Source organism: Panthera tigris, chromosome C1 (assembly GCF_018350195.1).
Source record: "Panthera tigris isolate Pti1 chromosome C1, P.tigris_Pti1_mat1.1, whole genome shotgun sequence".
NCBI classification, from domain to species: domain Eukaryota; kingdom Metazoa; phylum Chordata; class Mammalia; order Carnivora; family Felidae; genus Panthera; species Panthera tigris.
Window position 1 is genome coordinate 64520140 of NC_056667.1, and position 17926 is coordinate 64538065.

General features: G+C 36.6%; 1 protein-coding gene across 3 annotated transcripts in view; it reads right to left on the reverse strand.

The window, feature by feature from the left end:
- Positions 1-690: 690 nt before the first annotated feature.
- Positions 691-17926, reverse strand: part of USP33 (ubiquitin specific peptidase 33) — a 63405-nt gene continuing 46169 nt past the window's right edge. For all 3 annotated transcript variants that reach the window (XM_042997623.1, XM_042997620.1, XM_042997622.1), the window contains exons 17-24: positions 17562-17742; positions 16589-16715; positions 15742-15911; positions 14539-14620; positions 13303-13411; positions 3702-3804; positions 1913-1981; positions 691-1540 (exon numbers count right to left, since the gene is read on the reverse strand). In XM_042997623.1, the coding sequence (XP_042853557.1) occupies positions 1383-1540; positions 1913-1981; positions 3702-3804; positions 13303-13411; positions 14539-14620; positions 15742-15911; positions 16589-16715; positions 17562-17742 (999 nt within the window). In that variant the 3' untranslated portion in view covers positions 691-1382. The remainder of the gene's footprint in view (positions 1541-1912; positions 1982-3701; positions 3805-13302; positions 13412-14538; positions 14621-15741; positions 15912-16588; positions 16716-17561; positions 17743-17926) is intronic.

The window sequence follows — 17926 nt, forward strand, 5'->3', positions numbered from 1 at the left end:
GCACTATTAAAAACAAACCTTTTTTGACTATCTCTTAAATACCAAAATTACAATAAACTCTGGTGATTCAGAGTTGGATACAACATCATTAAATCTGTGAAGAGGATCATAATGTAACTACGAGGAAGAAGAAATCTGAAAGCTAGATACATCTTTTTAAAAATTCAAATACATCTTAATGCTGATTAATTAAGCTCGCTGTTTCATTAAACATCAAAACTTTAAGTACTATACCAAATGACTTATTTTGCCTACCTGTGATTAAGAAATAACAGGAAGACATTAATATTAACAAACTTTATACCTTTCACACTTAATATTCATCAAGTCAATTCAACACCCAAGTTACACATTTTAAAATCATTTTTATTGAACTAATTTTAACAACACTGTTTTAGCTGGTGGCAGTTGCCCCACACCAAAACAAACCCATCATGAATGCTATTCAACATCCTCAAAGTAATCCAGTTTGTTTTTGTACTTGGAATATAGTTAAAGTTTTGACATCACATAATCAAGCAAATAGCAGTGCATACTATATTATCCAAAAAGACTTTATGCATTTCATTAAAAAAATCATTTTGCAAGTGTCTTTAGCTTTATCAACAATCTCATCAACACATTCCATACTTCATGCTCTCAAAATAAAAAGTGCCCTAAAACTAACTCTAAGTTTTTTACTAATATTAATGAATACTATCCAGGGTTACAGGAATTGAAGTTTAACCTTTTACAGTATAAGAGGCAATAAGTTACTGATAACTGCTGACACAAATTCCACTCAAACTAAATACATCCTTGATACATTCAAAAAGACATTTTGTAAATATTAATATGCTAGTTTATATGCTGCAGTGCAAAAGAAGTGACACCTTAACGTTTCCTGAGCTTTAGGAAATTACCATTTTTCTGACTACAACTTTCAATTTAAAATAGGCTCTTTATTATATGAAGCCATGTCAAAACTATACAATTAAATTAGGTTTCTGGAGAACTGAAATGATTGGTCAGAGTTATGGTATTTTAAGGTACTGAAAAAGTTTCCAAAGCAAGAGTATTTACAAAACTACAAAGGATACTATGGATTTGCATGTAGTATAAAGGTCAAAGTTAACCTACTGATTACCAAATGATCACAATTATCCCTTCTCTTTCAAAAATATTACACTGAAAGACTTTACGGTAAGTTATCTAGCATTAAATATACCAACCTGTAGTATATCATACATTTTAACACATTCTTCCATAATGCCCAGTAAGAAGGAATAAGAGATAAAATATTAAAAATCAAGAAAATTAACATGTTTTTAGGAATGTTTTTGCATGTGTATGCGAGAGGAAATGAAAATGATTTCTCATTAGAACTTTCTATATCCTCAAAATTACAAGGACCGAGTTTCTACTTCAATTTTTTCTTCTGCTTGCAGACTATCAGGGTCAACATGAACAACTGGAGGTCGTAGGATAACTTCAGGCCCTCCACCATATATAGACTGTAGAAAATTCCATGTTTCTTCTGAAATCTGACCAGAATCTGCTCCTAAAATTAAGTTCAAACAGAATAATATTTACAACCCTACATATTCATATTGCAAAAACACTCATAATGTACCCTCCCCCCAGCATGAATACTCCAGGGATAACTGAGAACTTGTGGAACATGAATTTTCAGATTACCAGCCCATATTGTTATAAGCTGCAACATATGGTCTGTCTTAAGTACTCTTTCCTAGCTCATACGAAAGCCTTAAAACCTTTGCTCAAATAACAAACACTGGCAACTTTTAGGCAAGTATTTGTCCTACTTCATGTATGAATTATATCATTGAGCTGCGTAAAAAATGTGGCACAGATGGCTAGTAATGATATATTCTTAATAGTGACAGATAGTTTAAATATTAGTCAAACTTACCTTGCCTGAGCATTACATTGCCACATTTAGTGACTGCAATTTTAGTGTTATCAATAGGACCTGGAGGATCTAAGTCAAAAGGAAAAACAAATGATCAAAATGCATACTTTTCAAAGGAATGCACCAAAGAATTACATACTTCTGTGCTTGAAATAGTTGAGGAATGTAACTATATAATCACACTGAATATTATAGTGAATTCTGAACTGTCTTCTGAGCTTCTTTTTGGGTCTTTTTGGTTCCCCCAAAACAAAACCAAGAAAGAAAGGGGGAGAGAGGCTCTCTCACTACCATCCAAAATCTCAATCTTAACTATCCATTTGAGGATCACAGGTTAAAATGCACTTTTAAAAAATAAATAAAATAAAGTAAAATAAAATTCACTTTTAATACTATAAAAGAACAATTCTTTTATAATTTAAAAAGAAATCATGTAGGGGTGCCTGGGTGGCTCAGCTGGGTAAGCATCCAACTTGGGCTCAGGTCATGATCTCGAGGTTCGTGAGTTCGAGTCCTGGATTGGGCTCTGTGCTGACAGCTCAGAGCCTGGAACTTGCTTTGGATTCTGCGTCTCCCTGTCTCTCAGCCCCTCCCCTGCTCACGCTCTCTCTTTCTCTCAAAAATAAACATTAAAAAAAAATTATTTTTTAAGAAGAAATCGTGTAATTCTCAATTTATTTCAGATTGTCATTATTTAAACTAAAAACATTACAAAAGCATTATAAAATGAAATGTTAAAATACATCCTTTTTTAATTTAAGGGGGAAAAACACCCATTTTCCCCTTGAATACAAAATACAAAAGGACAGTGCGTGTTCATTACCAAAATCTGAAGGAAAAAAAAAGGTACAAGGAAGAAAAAATATTGTAATCCCATTACAGAGAGATAAGCAGGTTTAATATCTGTGGGGTTTTTTGCCTTTGCATATGTTTGCCATTTTTTTAAATATAAAAGTTTCAGAGGATGTATACAGTATTGCAACCTTTTTCATATATCAAGAACGTCTTTTTACCCATACTGTCACAAAAATTATTTTTAAATTTTTTATAATGTTTATTTTGAGAGAAAGTGCATGCAAGTGGGGGAGGGGCAGAAAAAGAGGGAGAGAGAAGTCCCAAGCAGGCTCTGCACCCTCAGCCCAGTGTGGGGTTCAATTCCACAAACCATGAGATCATGACCTGAGCTGAAATCAAGAGTGAGACATTTAACCAACTGAGCTGACCAGGCGCCCCACAAATTTGTTTTTAAAGTCCACAAAGTAGTAATGGTTAAACCATTATGTAACCAATGTTGGGAAGATTTTTTTTAACTTTTCGATATTAAGATTGTAGACTAATTTTGTTCGGTTCCTCTATTCCTGCTATGAATATGCTATAATTCATGAAATAGGTTTAAAGCATTTATATAACCAGAATATAAACTAGACTGTTAGATCTTTTTCTTTTTTGCTCACTGGTATATAATCCCAAGTGCATACAGATACTCAAAAAGTATTTGTTAATTTAAAAAAAAAAAATCAACAAAGAATTTCTTTTTTTTTTTAATTTTTTTTTTAAACGTTTATTTATTTTTGAGACAGAGACAGAGCATGAACAGGGGAGGGGCAGAGAGAGAGCGAGACACAGAATCTGAAACAGGCTCCAGGCTCTGAGCTGTCAGCACAGAGCCCGACACGGGGCTCGAACTCACGGACCGTGAGATCATGACCTGAGCCGAAGTCGGACGCTTAACCGACCAAGCCACCCAGGCGCCCCAACAAAGAATTTCATTTTTCAGTTAACCACTTACCTCCATCTTTACCCTTCACAAAACTTTCCCATTCTCTAAACCACTGCATACTGATGCAATAAAAAGTAGCTGGAGAGTCCTCCTCTTGGAATGCTCTGTTTAGCTATAGGAAGAAAAAAAATCAGTCACCTAATATCTAAAACTTGTTTTATAGCAGAATACAACCATTCTACTTTAGCATCTGAAAAGGCCAGTTCCTCATAAAGAATGTGATGTACATTGATGCTAAGTTATCTTAGTACCATAGTAACACTATTAATAAACAAGTCTAGGTTATGTCTCAAAATTTACATGTATACACAAAAGGAGAATCAAAGACTGGATAACTGAAAATGGTCAAGGTAAGTCTTCAAAACAACAAATACTCTACATATTTATAAAAATCAAATGTGTAAATCTTACTTAAACATATCATATCCACTGTCTACCCTTTACTTCTGTTCACTTAAGATATTAGTAGACATGTTGCTATTACAAACACAATGCTGCAATGAATTACAAGCACAGTGCTACAAAGAATAATCTTGTACATGTCATTTCACCAACAATATACATATATGTATAGGACAAATTCCCAAAAGTGGTGGGACAAAAGTCCCTAAAGTTGTTCCATTCCCTCTTCTAAGGCCGAAGGAAATGAGTATGTGACTCATCTAGGCAAAACTCTACTAGAAATGGAAATCTTCAGGAGCGATCTAATGGTGAGAATGAAGTCACTCCAATGTCAATTTTGTTAGCTACATACTCAGAACTAGCCTGGATCCTAAAATTCTGGAGAAGTTGGTTATTCAATTTTACCTTTTGATAAATTTCTTTTTTGCTTAAGTTAGCTAATGTGGGCTACTACTGCTTTCAACTAAAGAAGCTGAATTGATAGAAAAACTAGTATGAAAAGAAAGGTGGAGGCAAAGAGCTTGGGAAAGATGAAGGGTATCTGAAATTTATCTACCTGTATTCGTGTGAAAAGACAGGAGACTCTTAAAAATATTTCATTATGGGTAACCAAATGCCCATGGTACATACTATTTGAGGACAAAGACAGCCAAGTTCAGATAATGTCTCTCCTAGAATCAAATCTAGTAAAACCCTGCCATTATCCCCAAAGATCCTTATAATAGCACAGAAGTACCTCCATGATCTGGCTCCATGATTTGACTTCATCTTCTAATACTTTCTTCATCATGTATTCACTTGTAGTCACATAGACCTCTTTGTTATTCCCAGAACCAAGTATTTACATTCCTGCTTCTTAAAGCTTTTACATGGCCATCACTCCTTTTCACGCTTATCTGAAAACCTTCCGCACCTACTTCAAGTCTTTGCTTACATGTCACCTTCTCAATAAAGGCCTATCTTGATCACCCTTTTTGAAATTGCACCTGACACCTCCCATCATCACTGTACTATGTTCTAGTACACTGTTCTATTATTTTCCTTTTCCACAGAACTCATTACCTTTCAATACATCATGTATTATTTATTTATTAAAATTATTTGAGGGCAAGGATCTTTCTGGGATATAAGACAGTTGCTTCCACAGAACAATGAAAGGCAATGAAAAACACTGTGGCTGTCTGATGGTTAACGAAGAAATCAAAGTATGTCTGTCTCAAGGTAGAGAATTAAAGTTGGGACTTTCTATGATGCACAATTTATCCCTAGAGAATGGAGATTTCTGAAATGTAATGTCAGATTGATTATACCAATTAAATACACTTAACGCATAGCTTTATCAGGTTTGAATACTTTCAGGACTTCATTTTTGGCATTAGGATATTTCTTATGTGTCTAGGTGGGGTTTTTAAAATATTTAGTTAACTACAACCACCTCATTAATTTAAAGATACATGTTGGGGCACCTGAGTGGCTCGGTCAGTTTGAGCATCCGACTCTTGATTTTAGCTCAGGTCATGATCTCATGGTTTGTGAGTTCAAGCCCCTCATCAGGCTCCATGCTGACAGTGTGGAGCCTGCTTGGGATTCTCTCTCTCTCTCTGCCCCTCCCCAACTCATCTCAAAAAAATGAGATGCTCATGCTCACTCTCAAAAAAAAAAAACAAAAAAACACTTAAAAAAAAAGATACATGTTTTTTTCTACTTCAGGTTAATTTCTCTAAACTGTTGCCCTAATAGTTGTTCCTCCCCTCTAGTCTCTTCTAAAATAAATATGCAGTGCCTGGGTGCCTTAGTCGATTAAGCATAGGACTCTTGATTTCAGCTCAGGTCATAATTTCATGGCAAGTCCTGAGTCAGGCTCTACCCTGGGCTCAATCTCTCAGTCATCTTCCTCACTGGGTGTGGAGCCTGCTTGGGATTCTCTCTCCCTCTCCAACTGTCCCTCCCCCAGTTGCTCACATGCTCTGACTCTCTCAAAAAAATTTTTTTAATTAAAAAAATAAAATAAAATTACCTATTAGAAAAACATTGGATTCTATATCTGTCCAACATGTTGAAACTTCTGTTTTCCATCTGTTTATCCTTGTGTTTCATTTTAGGAGAAACTCTGCAAAACCTTTCAGTACACCACTTTGCTCTCCAGCATTATTTATGCTGCTATTCAATCAACTCATCTGTTGAGTTTTGTTTTTATGATATAATATCTTTATGTCTTTATCTCTCTGAGGATCAACTGTAATTTTTTAATGTTTATTTATTTTTGATATAGCACGGGGGGGGGGGGAGGGTAGAGAGAGAGAAGGGGACAGAGGATCCAAAGCGGGCTGTGCGCTGACAGCAGTGAGCCCAATGCAAGGCTCAAACTCACAAACTGTGAGATCATGACCTGAGCCAAAGTCAGACGCTCAACCGACTGGGCCACCCAGATACCCCCAATTGTGTTTATTTTAAAGCTTAATTTAAGAAATCACAATTCTATGGATTAGAAACTACCTAAGATAATTCCTTCTTTAACTGACCCACATCTCCTTATTTACTGCTGTATCCAAGCAAAAACCTTTATGCTTGTTGCCTTGTACAATGCAGAGGACAGAATGCTGAGGTTATTATTGGTGTCTGCCATTTTCAAGCTTGAAATCTGTATGATATTTCCTGTGGCCTTTGGTTTGCTTCTTCAACCTGATCCTATCTACTTTTTCAATTTTGCTTCTTCAACCTGATCCTATCTACTTTTTCAATTTTTCAGAAACTCTACTTAAGTTCCAGTCTACCAAGGGCACCTATATTTGTACTCCAGTGTTAAGTTCTACACTCACACACTGTTTTCTTTCTTTTTTTTTTTAAAGTGGGGCGGGGGGGAATGCATGGGTGGCTTAATCTATAGAGCATCCAACTCTTCATCTCAGGGTTGTGAGTTTAAGTCCACCACTGGGCATGGAGCCTGCTTTAAGTGGGGGGGGGGGGGGAGTAAATTTATAGTTTTGCAACACAACCATAAACCAGTTTAGAATATTTCCGACACCCCAAAAAGTTCCCCTGCACCATTCTACAATCAATCTCTTATTCTCAGCCCCAGGAAACCACTGATGTACATTGTCTTCATGGTTTCCCACTTTTCAGATATTTCATATAAATGGAATTCAATATCACATAGCCTTTTCACATCTATATTCCCCTGGCCTAATGTTTCTGAGATACATCCATGCTGCTGCATGCATCAATACTCCAATCTTCTTTACTACCAGTAGTATTCCATTATAGAGCTATACATTTTGTTTATCCATTTGCCAGCCGATAACATTTCAATGGTTTCCAGTTTAGGTCAATTATGACCAATACTGCTATAACCATCTGTACACACGTTTCTTTTCTATTATTTATTTTTAATGTAAGCTTTACGCCCAAGATGGGGCTTGAACTCACGACCTCAAGTCACATGCTCTACAGACTGAACCAGCCAGGCACACCTCCTGTGAACATAAGTTTTCATTTCTCTGGAGTAAATACTCAGGAGTGACACTGCTGAGTCACGTGCACTTATGCTTATTGAACCTAGAAGAAACTGCCAATCTATCATTTGGCATGTAACGTTTTGCATTCCCACCAGCATGTGACGATTCCACTTGCTCTGCATTCTTGTAAGCACTTGATATTATCCAGTTATTCTAAGACTTGTGTGATGGTATTTCACAGGTTTTAACTTGCATGTTCCTAATGATTGCTGATAGTGTACCCTTTCGTGTGTTTACTAGTCACCCCTTCTTAGAAAGAATGTCTACTAAAATATTTTCCGTGGGGTACCTGGGTGACTCAGTTGGTTAAGCAGCCAACTCTTGATTTCAACTCAGGTCATGATCTCACAGTAGTGAGATCGAGCCCCACGTCGGGCTCACATTCATGGGAGTCACTGACCTTATCATGTGGCATCACCTAAAAGCTGCTGGCCTATTGAAGACTCAGTTTTTGTGCATGGGTGGCAAAATTTGGTGGGGTTGGTACTGTCCTCTGTGGTATGGTATATGCTCCAAACTAGAAATCAGTATATGGTATTTTCCCCATAACCAGAATACATGAGGCTAGATACCAGGTAAAGAAAGTACCTCATGACATACTCACAAATCTTTGCTTCTCATCTCCACAACTTTGGCCTCTACTAGTTTGGAGGTATTCAATTCCACAGGGAAACAACAATGGTTTTACTGGACTAAAAGTTGAAATACTCCTCTGGTTATGTATGGTTCCTCTAGTCACTGAACCAAGAGGCAGAGTGGGTTACAGCCCTGGGTATTTAAAGGCTGAAATAAAATGGCCACTATACAACAGGAACAAAGAGGCTTATGTCTGAAAACCAGATTATACCTACTGTATTAGTTTCAGAGGGCTACTGTATAACAGATTACCAAACACTTGGTATCTGAAAACAGATATTTAATCTTCCAAAGTTCTGGAGAACAGAAGCCCAAAATCAAGGTGTAGGCAGGAACATACGTTAGGGAAGATTTTAGGGGAAATTCTGTTCCTTGCCTCTTAAAGTTTCTGCTTTGTGGCTATATATTCCAAGCTCTGCCTCCTGCCTATATATGGCTTTCAGCTCTTCTGAGTCTCTTTCTTCTGCAGGTCTTTTTATAAGGACATTGATCATTGAATTTAGGGTACATGCATATAATCTACAATGATCTCCTCTCAAGATCCTTAAGTTAATTACATATGCAAAACCCTTTTTCAAATCAGGTCATATTCACAATTAAGGTGAACTCACAGAGATTGGAACATGGATATATCTTTTTGGGGGGACCGCCATTCAACCCACAGCAAGCACCATTCAGTATTTCCAAACCCAGAGGTTAAAAGCTAATAGACAACTAGAAAAATCTAAACCAGGCAAGATTACAAAGACCTCAGATTCTTCAGTAATGATGGTCTGGGTAAATACAACCACAACCAACTTAAGTGCTGATTAAGAAAACAGAGAATATGAAATGGGTAAATGATCAGCTGTACATACATATTTCTTCCTTACCACATATACATATCTGTAAACATTTAGCAAATTTGTAAATAATTACAAATTTACTTTTCTTCCTCTACTATTTCATATAAGGTATACTGGTTGTAGTTAATCTTATAGTTTATTCTTCACAGTATGAAAGGGATATTATGACTGAATTGACTGAACTAAAGATGAATGACTAACATCCAAAAATGGATATAGTGACTCATAGAACTTTGAGTCTCCCAAGTTTAGGAAAATGTAAACGCAGCATGTATTGGTACATGAGCTGGTTGCACGGTGTTAAACAGAAACATGATATTGTTGCTACTGCTGTTGCTTACATGTATGAATACTGAGGTGACAAGAGACAGACTTTACTGTACAGCTGATAAAGCATCATTTCCATTCATTCTTACACTCCCTTCTGTGAAGAAGAGAAGCCTACATTTTCCAGGATCCCATGCCAGGAGTACTACAGATTAGGCATTATCAATGATCTATGCAATATATAGAAGGCACAAAAGAAAGCAACTTCTCCCCTCTGGTGGCAGCTGTGAGTAGGACTGAAGCATCCACAGATGGCATAAATAGGATTTTGCCACTACTGCCAAGCATCTTCCCAAGAATCCTTCACTTGGTGTCACAGGCAGCTAACATCTTTAAAAGCAGCAGCATCTTGTGTCTTATGAGCATCCTGAGAATAACCCACCAGGGTCCTGAGATTAACAGGTTATCAAGTTTAATAGATTTCTGAGCATTATTCTGAGAATTACCAGTGGCAAACAGTTGAGATAATTTCCAGGGACTGCACAATTTTAAATTTTTTAACTTGGAAACAATCTAACTTACAGGAAAACTCCAATATGACACAAAGAAATTTCCTTTACTTAGATCATGGAGAGTAAGCTGCTAAGCAGATGTTCCTTTCCTCCAAACATCTTGGTGTACATTTCATACACACAAGGACATTTTCCTACGCAACAGAAATGACTAAAAGTTGGAAATTAACATTGATATGAACCAGCCACTTCTCTAAGGAAGGCTGGTACCTTTTAGTGAAGAAAGATGTTAAGAGGCCAGGACCTGATGAAAGCTAGGTATTTTCAATCCTATTGGAATTAGCATTGCTCCCAGGCCCTTTCAGTGACAAAGGTAGGGAATTAACATATATACACATCCATCTGCTTCTATACATGCGTACACGTACACACATTTGTACCTCTGTATGTATGTGTGTATATATGTATCACCATGAGTTCACAAAGATACCTGTAAGTCCAATCTAGTAACACGGTCCATTTTAGTTTTCTCCCTTTCCATACCTGTAACTCTTATCTGACAATGAGAAATGTGGCTCTCACTATACTTATTATTTGATCAATTCTACATATGGAATCCATCCCTCAATCCTATCACCCACGGCACCCCAACCCCCAGCCAACATGGGTATCCATTTTCAACTTACCTGGGCTCCAACCCCCTTGACTGGGTCCACACAAGAAGCTCTCCTTAACCTGTTTGGGCTCTGAAACCCCCACAGGCCACCTCTCCTACCTCTAGCACGGCAGCCTATCCCACTTCTAGATACCTTAAGAGTCAGCAATAAGTCTAGGTAGCAATAAGTAAGTATCTTCAAAGTACTGTTGTCAGTAGCACAGTTCCAACTTTTTATTTATGGTCCAAACGCCATAAATGGTCTTCTTGACCTTCACTGCCTAGTCCTTTCAGTAGTTGTTTAAGTATTTCTTCGCCTATATTCCTATTATATTCAAAATACTTACAATAACTTCTGTTCCCCCAACCCTAATGGATACAGTCATTAACCATTTATTCAAGCATTCATGGAATGAACTATTTTATTTGTGTGTGTGTGTGTGTGTGTGTTTATTTATTTCTGAGAGAGACAGAGCATGAGCAGGGAAGGGGCAGAGAGACAGGGAGACACAGAATCCAAAGCAGGCTCAGAGTCCAAAACAGGGCTCAAACTCGTGAACTGCGAGATCATGACCTGAGCCTAAGTCAGATGCCCAAACAACTGAGCCACCCAGGCACCCTGAAGTGAACTATTTTAAATATTCAACTATAACTTGCCTCTTTAAATTTAGGAAACAAATGAGGCCTAAGCACAATACACAAATTGATACCTATATTATCTTCCTGCGTGTGTGTGAAAATTTCTTTACTTTAGGCAAGGGCACACACAAAAAACTCTAAATCCATGAAGAAAAGCAAGTATGTATACATGTGTATGATGTGTGAACATGTGCTGGGCAGCCATAACATGGAACATACTGTTCATGTCTTGTCTTTTAATGTTTATTTATTTATTTAGAGAGATAACAAGCAGGGGAGGGGCAGGGAGAAAGGGTGAGAAAGAATCCTCAACAGGGTCCAAGCTGTCAGCACAGAGCCCGACATGGGGCTCAATCCCACGAACCAACTGAGCCACCCAGGTACCCCCATCTCTTGTCTATTTAACAACTTCCTCTCCTTTTTTACTGAAAGAATCTCAATTTTCTTTTAAAAAATAACCCATCCCTCCACCAATATAGTCTTAGTAGGATTATCAATGCACATGGTTCTCAGGTGACTAAAACTCTACTAGGATTCTCTACTAGGACTTTGGACCATAAATAAAAAGTTGGAACTGTGCTACTGACAACAGTACTTTGAAGATACTTACTTATTGTTACCTAGATAAATGGAACTGTACTAGTCCTTGTCCATAAATCCTGGTTGTTTATTTTTTTTAGTGTTTACTTATTTATTTTGAAAGACAGAAAGCATGTGTGCAGGGGAGGGGCAGAAAAGAGAGGGGGGGTGAGGGGGGAAGAGAGAGAGAGAGAGAGAGAGAGAGAGAGAGAGAGAGAGAGAGAGAGAATGAATGAGAATGAATCCCAAGCAGGCGCCATGCTGCCAGCATGGAGCCGAACGTGGGGCTCCAACTCATGAATTGTGAGATCATGACCTGAGCTGAAACCAAGAATCAGATGCTCAACTGACTGAGCCATTCAGGCACCCCCATAAAACCTAGCAGTGTATATAAAATCATCATCATCATCATCTAGACTGGTAATCTGCTATAATTAACCAGTGATACTACAACAGTTTCTCCTCTTTACTTACTTAATTACCTATGAATTACTTCATTTTGCCTCTCTGAATTAGTGCATATCATTAGTGCATGTTTAAATATGTCTTTTTTCCTCAACCACTATAGTATTTTAAAACTTCAGAGCCTAAGACCATCAAACAGCTCTAAGCACACAGAAAAACCCTGAATTTGCATATGGATGGGTCATTCAGTCAGCATATACACATTAAATGATTCTGAGTATAGCTGACACATAATGTTACATTAGCTTCAGGTGTACAACATAGTGATTCCATGTTTACACATTATACTGTATTCACGACCAGTGTAGCTACCACCTATCTTGATCCATCGTTCTTACGGTAGCATTGACTACATTCCTTCGTGACTTATTCATTCCATAACCACAACCTATATATATACCCCTGTATCGCCCACCTCTCCCCCATTTTTAAATTTTAAATTAAAATGGTTTTTAATTTACTTGCATGTTGATCCTTTTCAAAAGGTAGATAATCCAATTTACTTTCAAATCATCAAAGGCTAATTCTGCTGTATTGGTAAGTCTGTGAAAACTGCACAGATACAGTTTAAACTTCCTTAAAAAAATCAAATAGATTATTAAAAAAAACACACAAGCAAACAAAAACCTGGTTGTTTAGCTCTTCCTACTGATTCTGTAATGACCTTCATATTGTTGCCTGCAATCAAGGAATGCTTCTTAATATACTCATTTTGAGGAGTATATTTGAAAGAATAGACAGTCCCACAAAACAATACTATATTTCACAAAAAGATGGAAGTAGAGAATCCAGTCTGGGTAGATACTTCCAGAAAAACACTAAAAGAAACCTGTAATTTACCATTTCAATAAGGAGACTTCTTGCAAGTACCAATCTGTACAACAAAATCTTTTACCAATCCATGAAAACAAAACCCCACAAAAGGAGACCTTAACTCACTAGAATTTTAATGACTTGTTGGAGGTCTCTGGCTGTTACACACCCTGAACACCTACAACTCCTTCATCTAATCATTTCATTAACATAATGATTCTGCTAATTGTCAGTGATCTTTATCCTAAATCACATTTACAACTTGAAAAGCATAACTTTTACCCGAATAAAAATTTCCAGTTCAGTTTTTCTTCTTTTTTCAATTTTCTCTGCCTCAATTTGACAAGTGTGACAAATGTACAGATGGTTGACAGCTGGTCCTCCTCCATACCTAAAGCAAGAAGAATTTAATAATTATGATAATGTTAAAGAAAGTTCATGTTCTAGGAAATCTTTACTAGGCTAAATCCCTAGTAAAGAATCAACCACCACAAAAAAATTCTCAGTCATAATTAAACTAACGTAAAAATCAAATAATTATAACAACTTGATTTTATGTTTATCAGGATGACTATCAATGTATTAAGTAACCTGCTTTATATTTTAACTTTCCCTTACAGCTACTTCTGCTACCAAATACGCTAGAGGTAACAATACAAAGTAAAAGAGGTGGCTTTCAAAAAATTACAATACAACATGTTAATGCAGCCATAGTCTTAAGTTTTAATCAGAAAGAGGCTTTCCCTGGCTTCTAAGTAAGAATTCATGGAATAAATTATTTTCAATATATATATATTTTTGAGAGTGAGTGTGTGTGCACACAAGAGCAGGAGGGGCAAAGGGAGAGAGAGAGAGAATCTTTTTTTTTATTTTTAACTTTTTCTAATGTTTATTTATTTTCAACAGAGAAACAGTGCACAAGCAAGGGAGGGGCGGGCGGGCAGGAGGGAGGGAGGAAGAGAGGGAGAGAGGGAGGGAGGGAAGGAGGGAGGGAGGGGGAGAGAGAGAGAGAGAGAGAGAGAGAGAGAGAGAGAGAGAGAGAGAACCTTAAGCAGGTTCCAGACTGTCAGCACAGAGCCCAAGGTAGGGCTTAAACTCATGAACTGTGAGATCATGACCAAAGCCAAAATCAAGAGTACAATGCTCAAATGACTGAGCCACCCAGGTACCCCATATTTTCAATATTTAACTATGGAAAACACAGTAAGGAAATTATACATGAAATGTTTTAAAACAAAATTTAAAACTTTAAAATCTCAGACTTAAATATCACCCATATATTTCTACAGATACAGATAATTAGAACCTAAAAATCAGAATTAATTATCTAGACTTGGGCCACGTTAACTATGAAGTCTTCCTGTTCACTTCAGAGTGAATAATGACAGGAAAAAAGAGAATTTTCTACATAAGCGACATAAAGCATAAGGAGCATATGTGAAACAATACAATCCCCTTTTAACAAGTTTCACCAACTGATTTTCATAATACCGTATTGTCTGATTTAAAAAAACAAACCTGCTATACAGGTTATCCCAAATGTTCTGAGGCAGCATCAAAACCAGGTCTTCAATATAACCAGCTTTTCGTGGAGGAACGCCTAAAAAAGTTTAGATGGGTGTGTTTCATTCTTAAATTCCTTTATACAACTTTTAAAGGTTAAACTCATTTTTAAACTGATTAATCACTGGCATTTTTCAATCAGTATTCTTAAAAATTAAGTATTTCTGGTGACTACATTCCTAAAAATGAACCTACTTCTTGAAGTAGTTAGAGAAAAATCAGGTAACCAACATCTTCAAGTAATTTATGTAAATCCTTACCAAGCATTGACTGTGTATTGGGGGAAATCAAAGGAAAATAAGAGACACTCTTTCCTTCATGGAGCTTGAGCCAGCAAAAGACATGAGGCACTTATATAACTAACTATAATAAAAGGCAGTCACAGATAAATACCATAAAAAGCTTATGGGGGGATTCAGAACTAGAAGAGCCTTATGTTAGTACTTCAAGTAGGGAAATAATAAGAGATAAATTCACATACAGAAACATTTCAAGGTTTAGGTTTCTATATTCACTATGGGACATTCCTACTATCTCTTGTGGTTTCACTGCAAAAATAGTTAATTAATAAGAATATTGAGTCTTCAACCATGAAATTTAATCAAGGTATCACACTAACATGTTATTTATCATGAGAACAAACACTAACATAGCCAGTCACAAAGGCATAAGTTATATTTAGCAAATAACTATACAAGGCTTTTTTGTTAAATTCCAAGGACATGTCCATACTTAGGAAAAGAGCCAGCTATTAATTTAGGCAAAAGGGTAAAAATCATGGATACAAGGGGTAGCTGAATGCCTCTCAGCAGAGAAGAATAATGTGTAATAGAAGTGCTCACTGTACTATAACTGGCTGTGTATGGATCTGTCTCTACTATGAAATTAGAAAACAAACAGTGTCTTTGGTATTCTCAGGGTCTAGCACAGGGTTTGGAACAGGTTCTCAATAAATATCTCTCCTATGAAGAGGCTACAGACTGCCTATAAATAGAAGAAAATACCAATTTCTAAAACTAGAGAATTAAACAGATTTAAGTTGGATGCAGATAAAGAAATGGAAAATAAGTCGAAGAGGAAAACTCTTGGCTCTTTCTTAATCTGTAAATTATTTAAGGGCAAACATCTACCATTACTTTCCAATTCAGGATTTCTTACCTCCGTGAATACAGAGAAAATCATTATTTGAAATAGGGCCAGGTTCAGCAAAAGTCTTAAATTTATTTAGCCACTGTCGAGAAATGTAAAACTGAAGGAGACTTGGTTCCATTATGTTCAATAAATTTGATATCCTTCGTCTCTCTTTTTGTGCCTCTTCACTGCTCTTCCTATTAAGGACAATGATTCATTAAACTTAATATGCATTTTCCTCCATCCGATCAGTTGATGGATTTTTCGTCTTCCTTATTAGACTTAGCACACACAGTAATACTATGAATCTTATTAGGCTTGGGAATTATACAACAGAAATATATTTTGTATCACCCCACCCCTAGCCCCAACTACATTATATACCCCTAATGGGCACCACTGTATCAGAACTACTGGTATCTACATAACCACTGGTATACAGTTGGCGTTCAAATGTTTGCTAATAAAATCAACCTAAATAGTTCATCTACTTTCTTCTTTCAGTAGTTAGTAATCTTTTTACAAGATACTGAAAAATACCAAAGATCTATTTTTATAGTAATACCTCCTTTATTAGCTATTTTAGGAGAAAATCTGGTACTTAACTCCTACTGTCAGAGACTAATTTATTAAAACCAATCTTTCTAAAACAAAATATATTCATTTACCTTTCAACTAAATGATTTAACATTTTCTTAACAAAAGATCATTCTGCATGCAACCTTTCACTTTACTTACAAAATGAAATTAGAAAAAAACAATTTCTAATCTTTACTCAGCAATACATCTTGAAAGTCTTAGAAGTAAAAACCCCAAAGTGAGATGTTCTTTCATATTTGTCAAAATAATCTATCCATGAGAGTTACTTCCTTACCTATAGAAAAGAACATAAGCTTCTGCATTTTGTACAGTAGATTCTGAAACTTCAGTGACACTCTGATCATCAAATTCATACCAGAGATTATTTAAATTGTTTCGGCAGTAGGCAATATAGTGTCCACCTGAATTTGAGTTGAAAAAATTTAAATAATTTCAGCAATACAAGATTAACACAAGAATTAAAGTACTTTTTGAATCCTCAGTTCCTAGCAGAGACAGAGATATAGCAAGAACTATGTATCTATATTTTTTCCAGTATGTATCCTCACCATCACCACCTGAGGAAATGAAAATAAGGACAAAAATGTAATCTTAAAAAAAGTGAAAAATATAATCTTTTTATTTATTTATTTTGAGAGAAAGAGAAAGTGCAGAAGCAAGGCAAGGGGGGAGAGGGAGAGAGGGAGAGAGGGAGAGAGGAAGAGAGGGGGAGAGGGGGAGAGGGGGAGAGGGGGAGAGGGGGAGAGGGGGAGAGGGGGAGAGGGAGAGAGGGGGAGGGGGGGAGAGGGGAGAGGGGGAGAGGGGGAGAGGGGGAGAGGGAGAGAGGGGGAGGGGGGGAGAGAGAGAGAGAGAGAGAGAGAGAGAGAGAGAGAATATGAATCTCAAGCAGGCTCTGTGCTATTAGCACAGAGCCCAGCGTGAGGCTTGATCTCACGAACTGTGATCATGACCTGAGCTGAAATCAAGAGCCAGATGAGCCACCCTGGTGCCCCCCAAAAATGATCATATTAAAGTCCTTAATATTAAGCTTTATACAAAATATTTCTAGTATTCAAAACTTCATAGCAAAATTATTCAATTACCTAAAATTTTCAGACCTGTTTATAACAACCAAATTAAAATAAAACTAAAAAATAAAAATCTATTTTTACATTTCTTTTATTTAATCAGGTCTTATTTAACAGATCAATGCAGACCGTTACTTTTTTTCCCCCTGATCTAGACATATGTCAAACCTATATACTTACTACTTGCAGTTCCATGATGACAAATGACTGACAGAAGATCATAGGTAACAATCTGAACTGGACTATCTTTTGCAAGAAATGGCTGAAGATCCAGACCTTCCAGTGGAAATGAAACATGGGTACTGATTTTGGTGGAAAACATAAGTTCATGTCTGAATCTTTTAAGATGGATGCATAAAATCTAAGAGAAAGATAAGATTATTTAAAATTCTATTGTTTTATATACTAATAAAGGAATCTATTAAATATAGGTATTGAATTAAGTGTCAAGGTTACACATCACCCTACAATGATGATAACCTGATTCTAAACACATCAGAATATGGAAATGGTGAAACCTGGTACTTCCTAAGTTCAAACCTGCT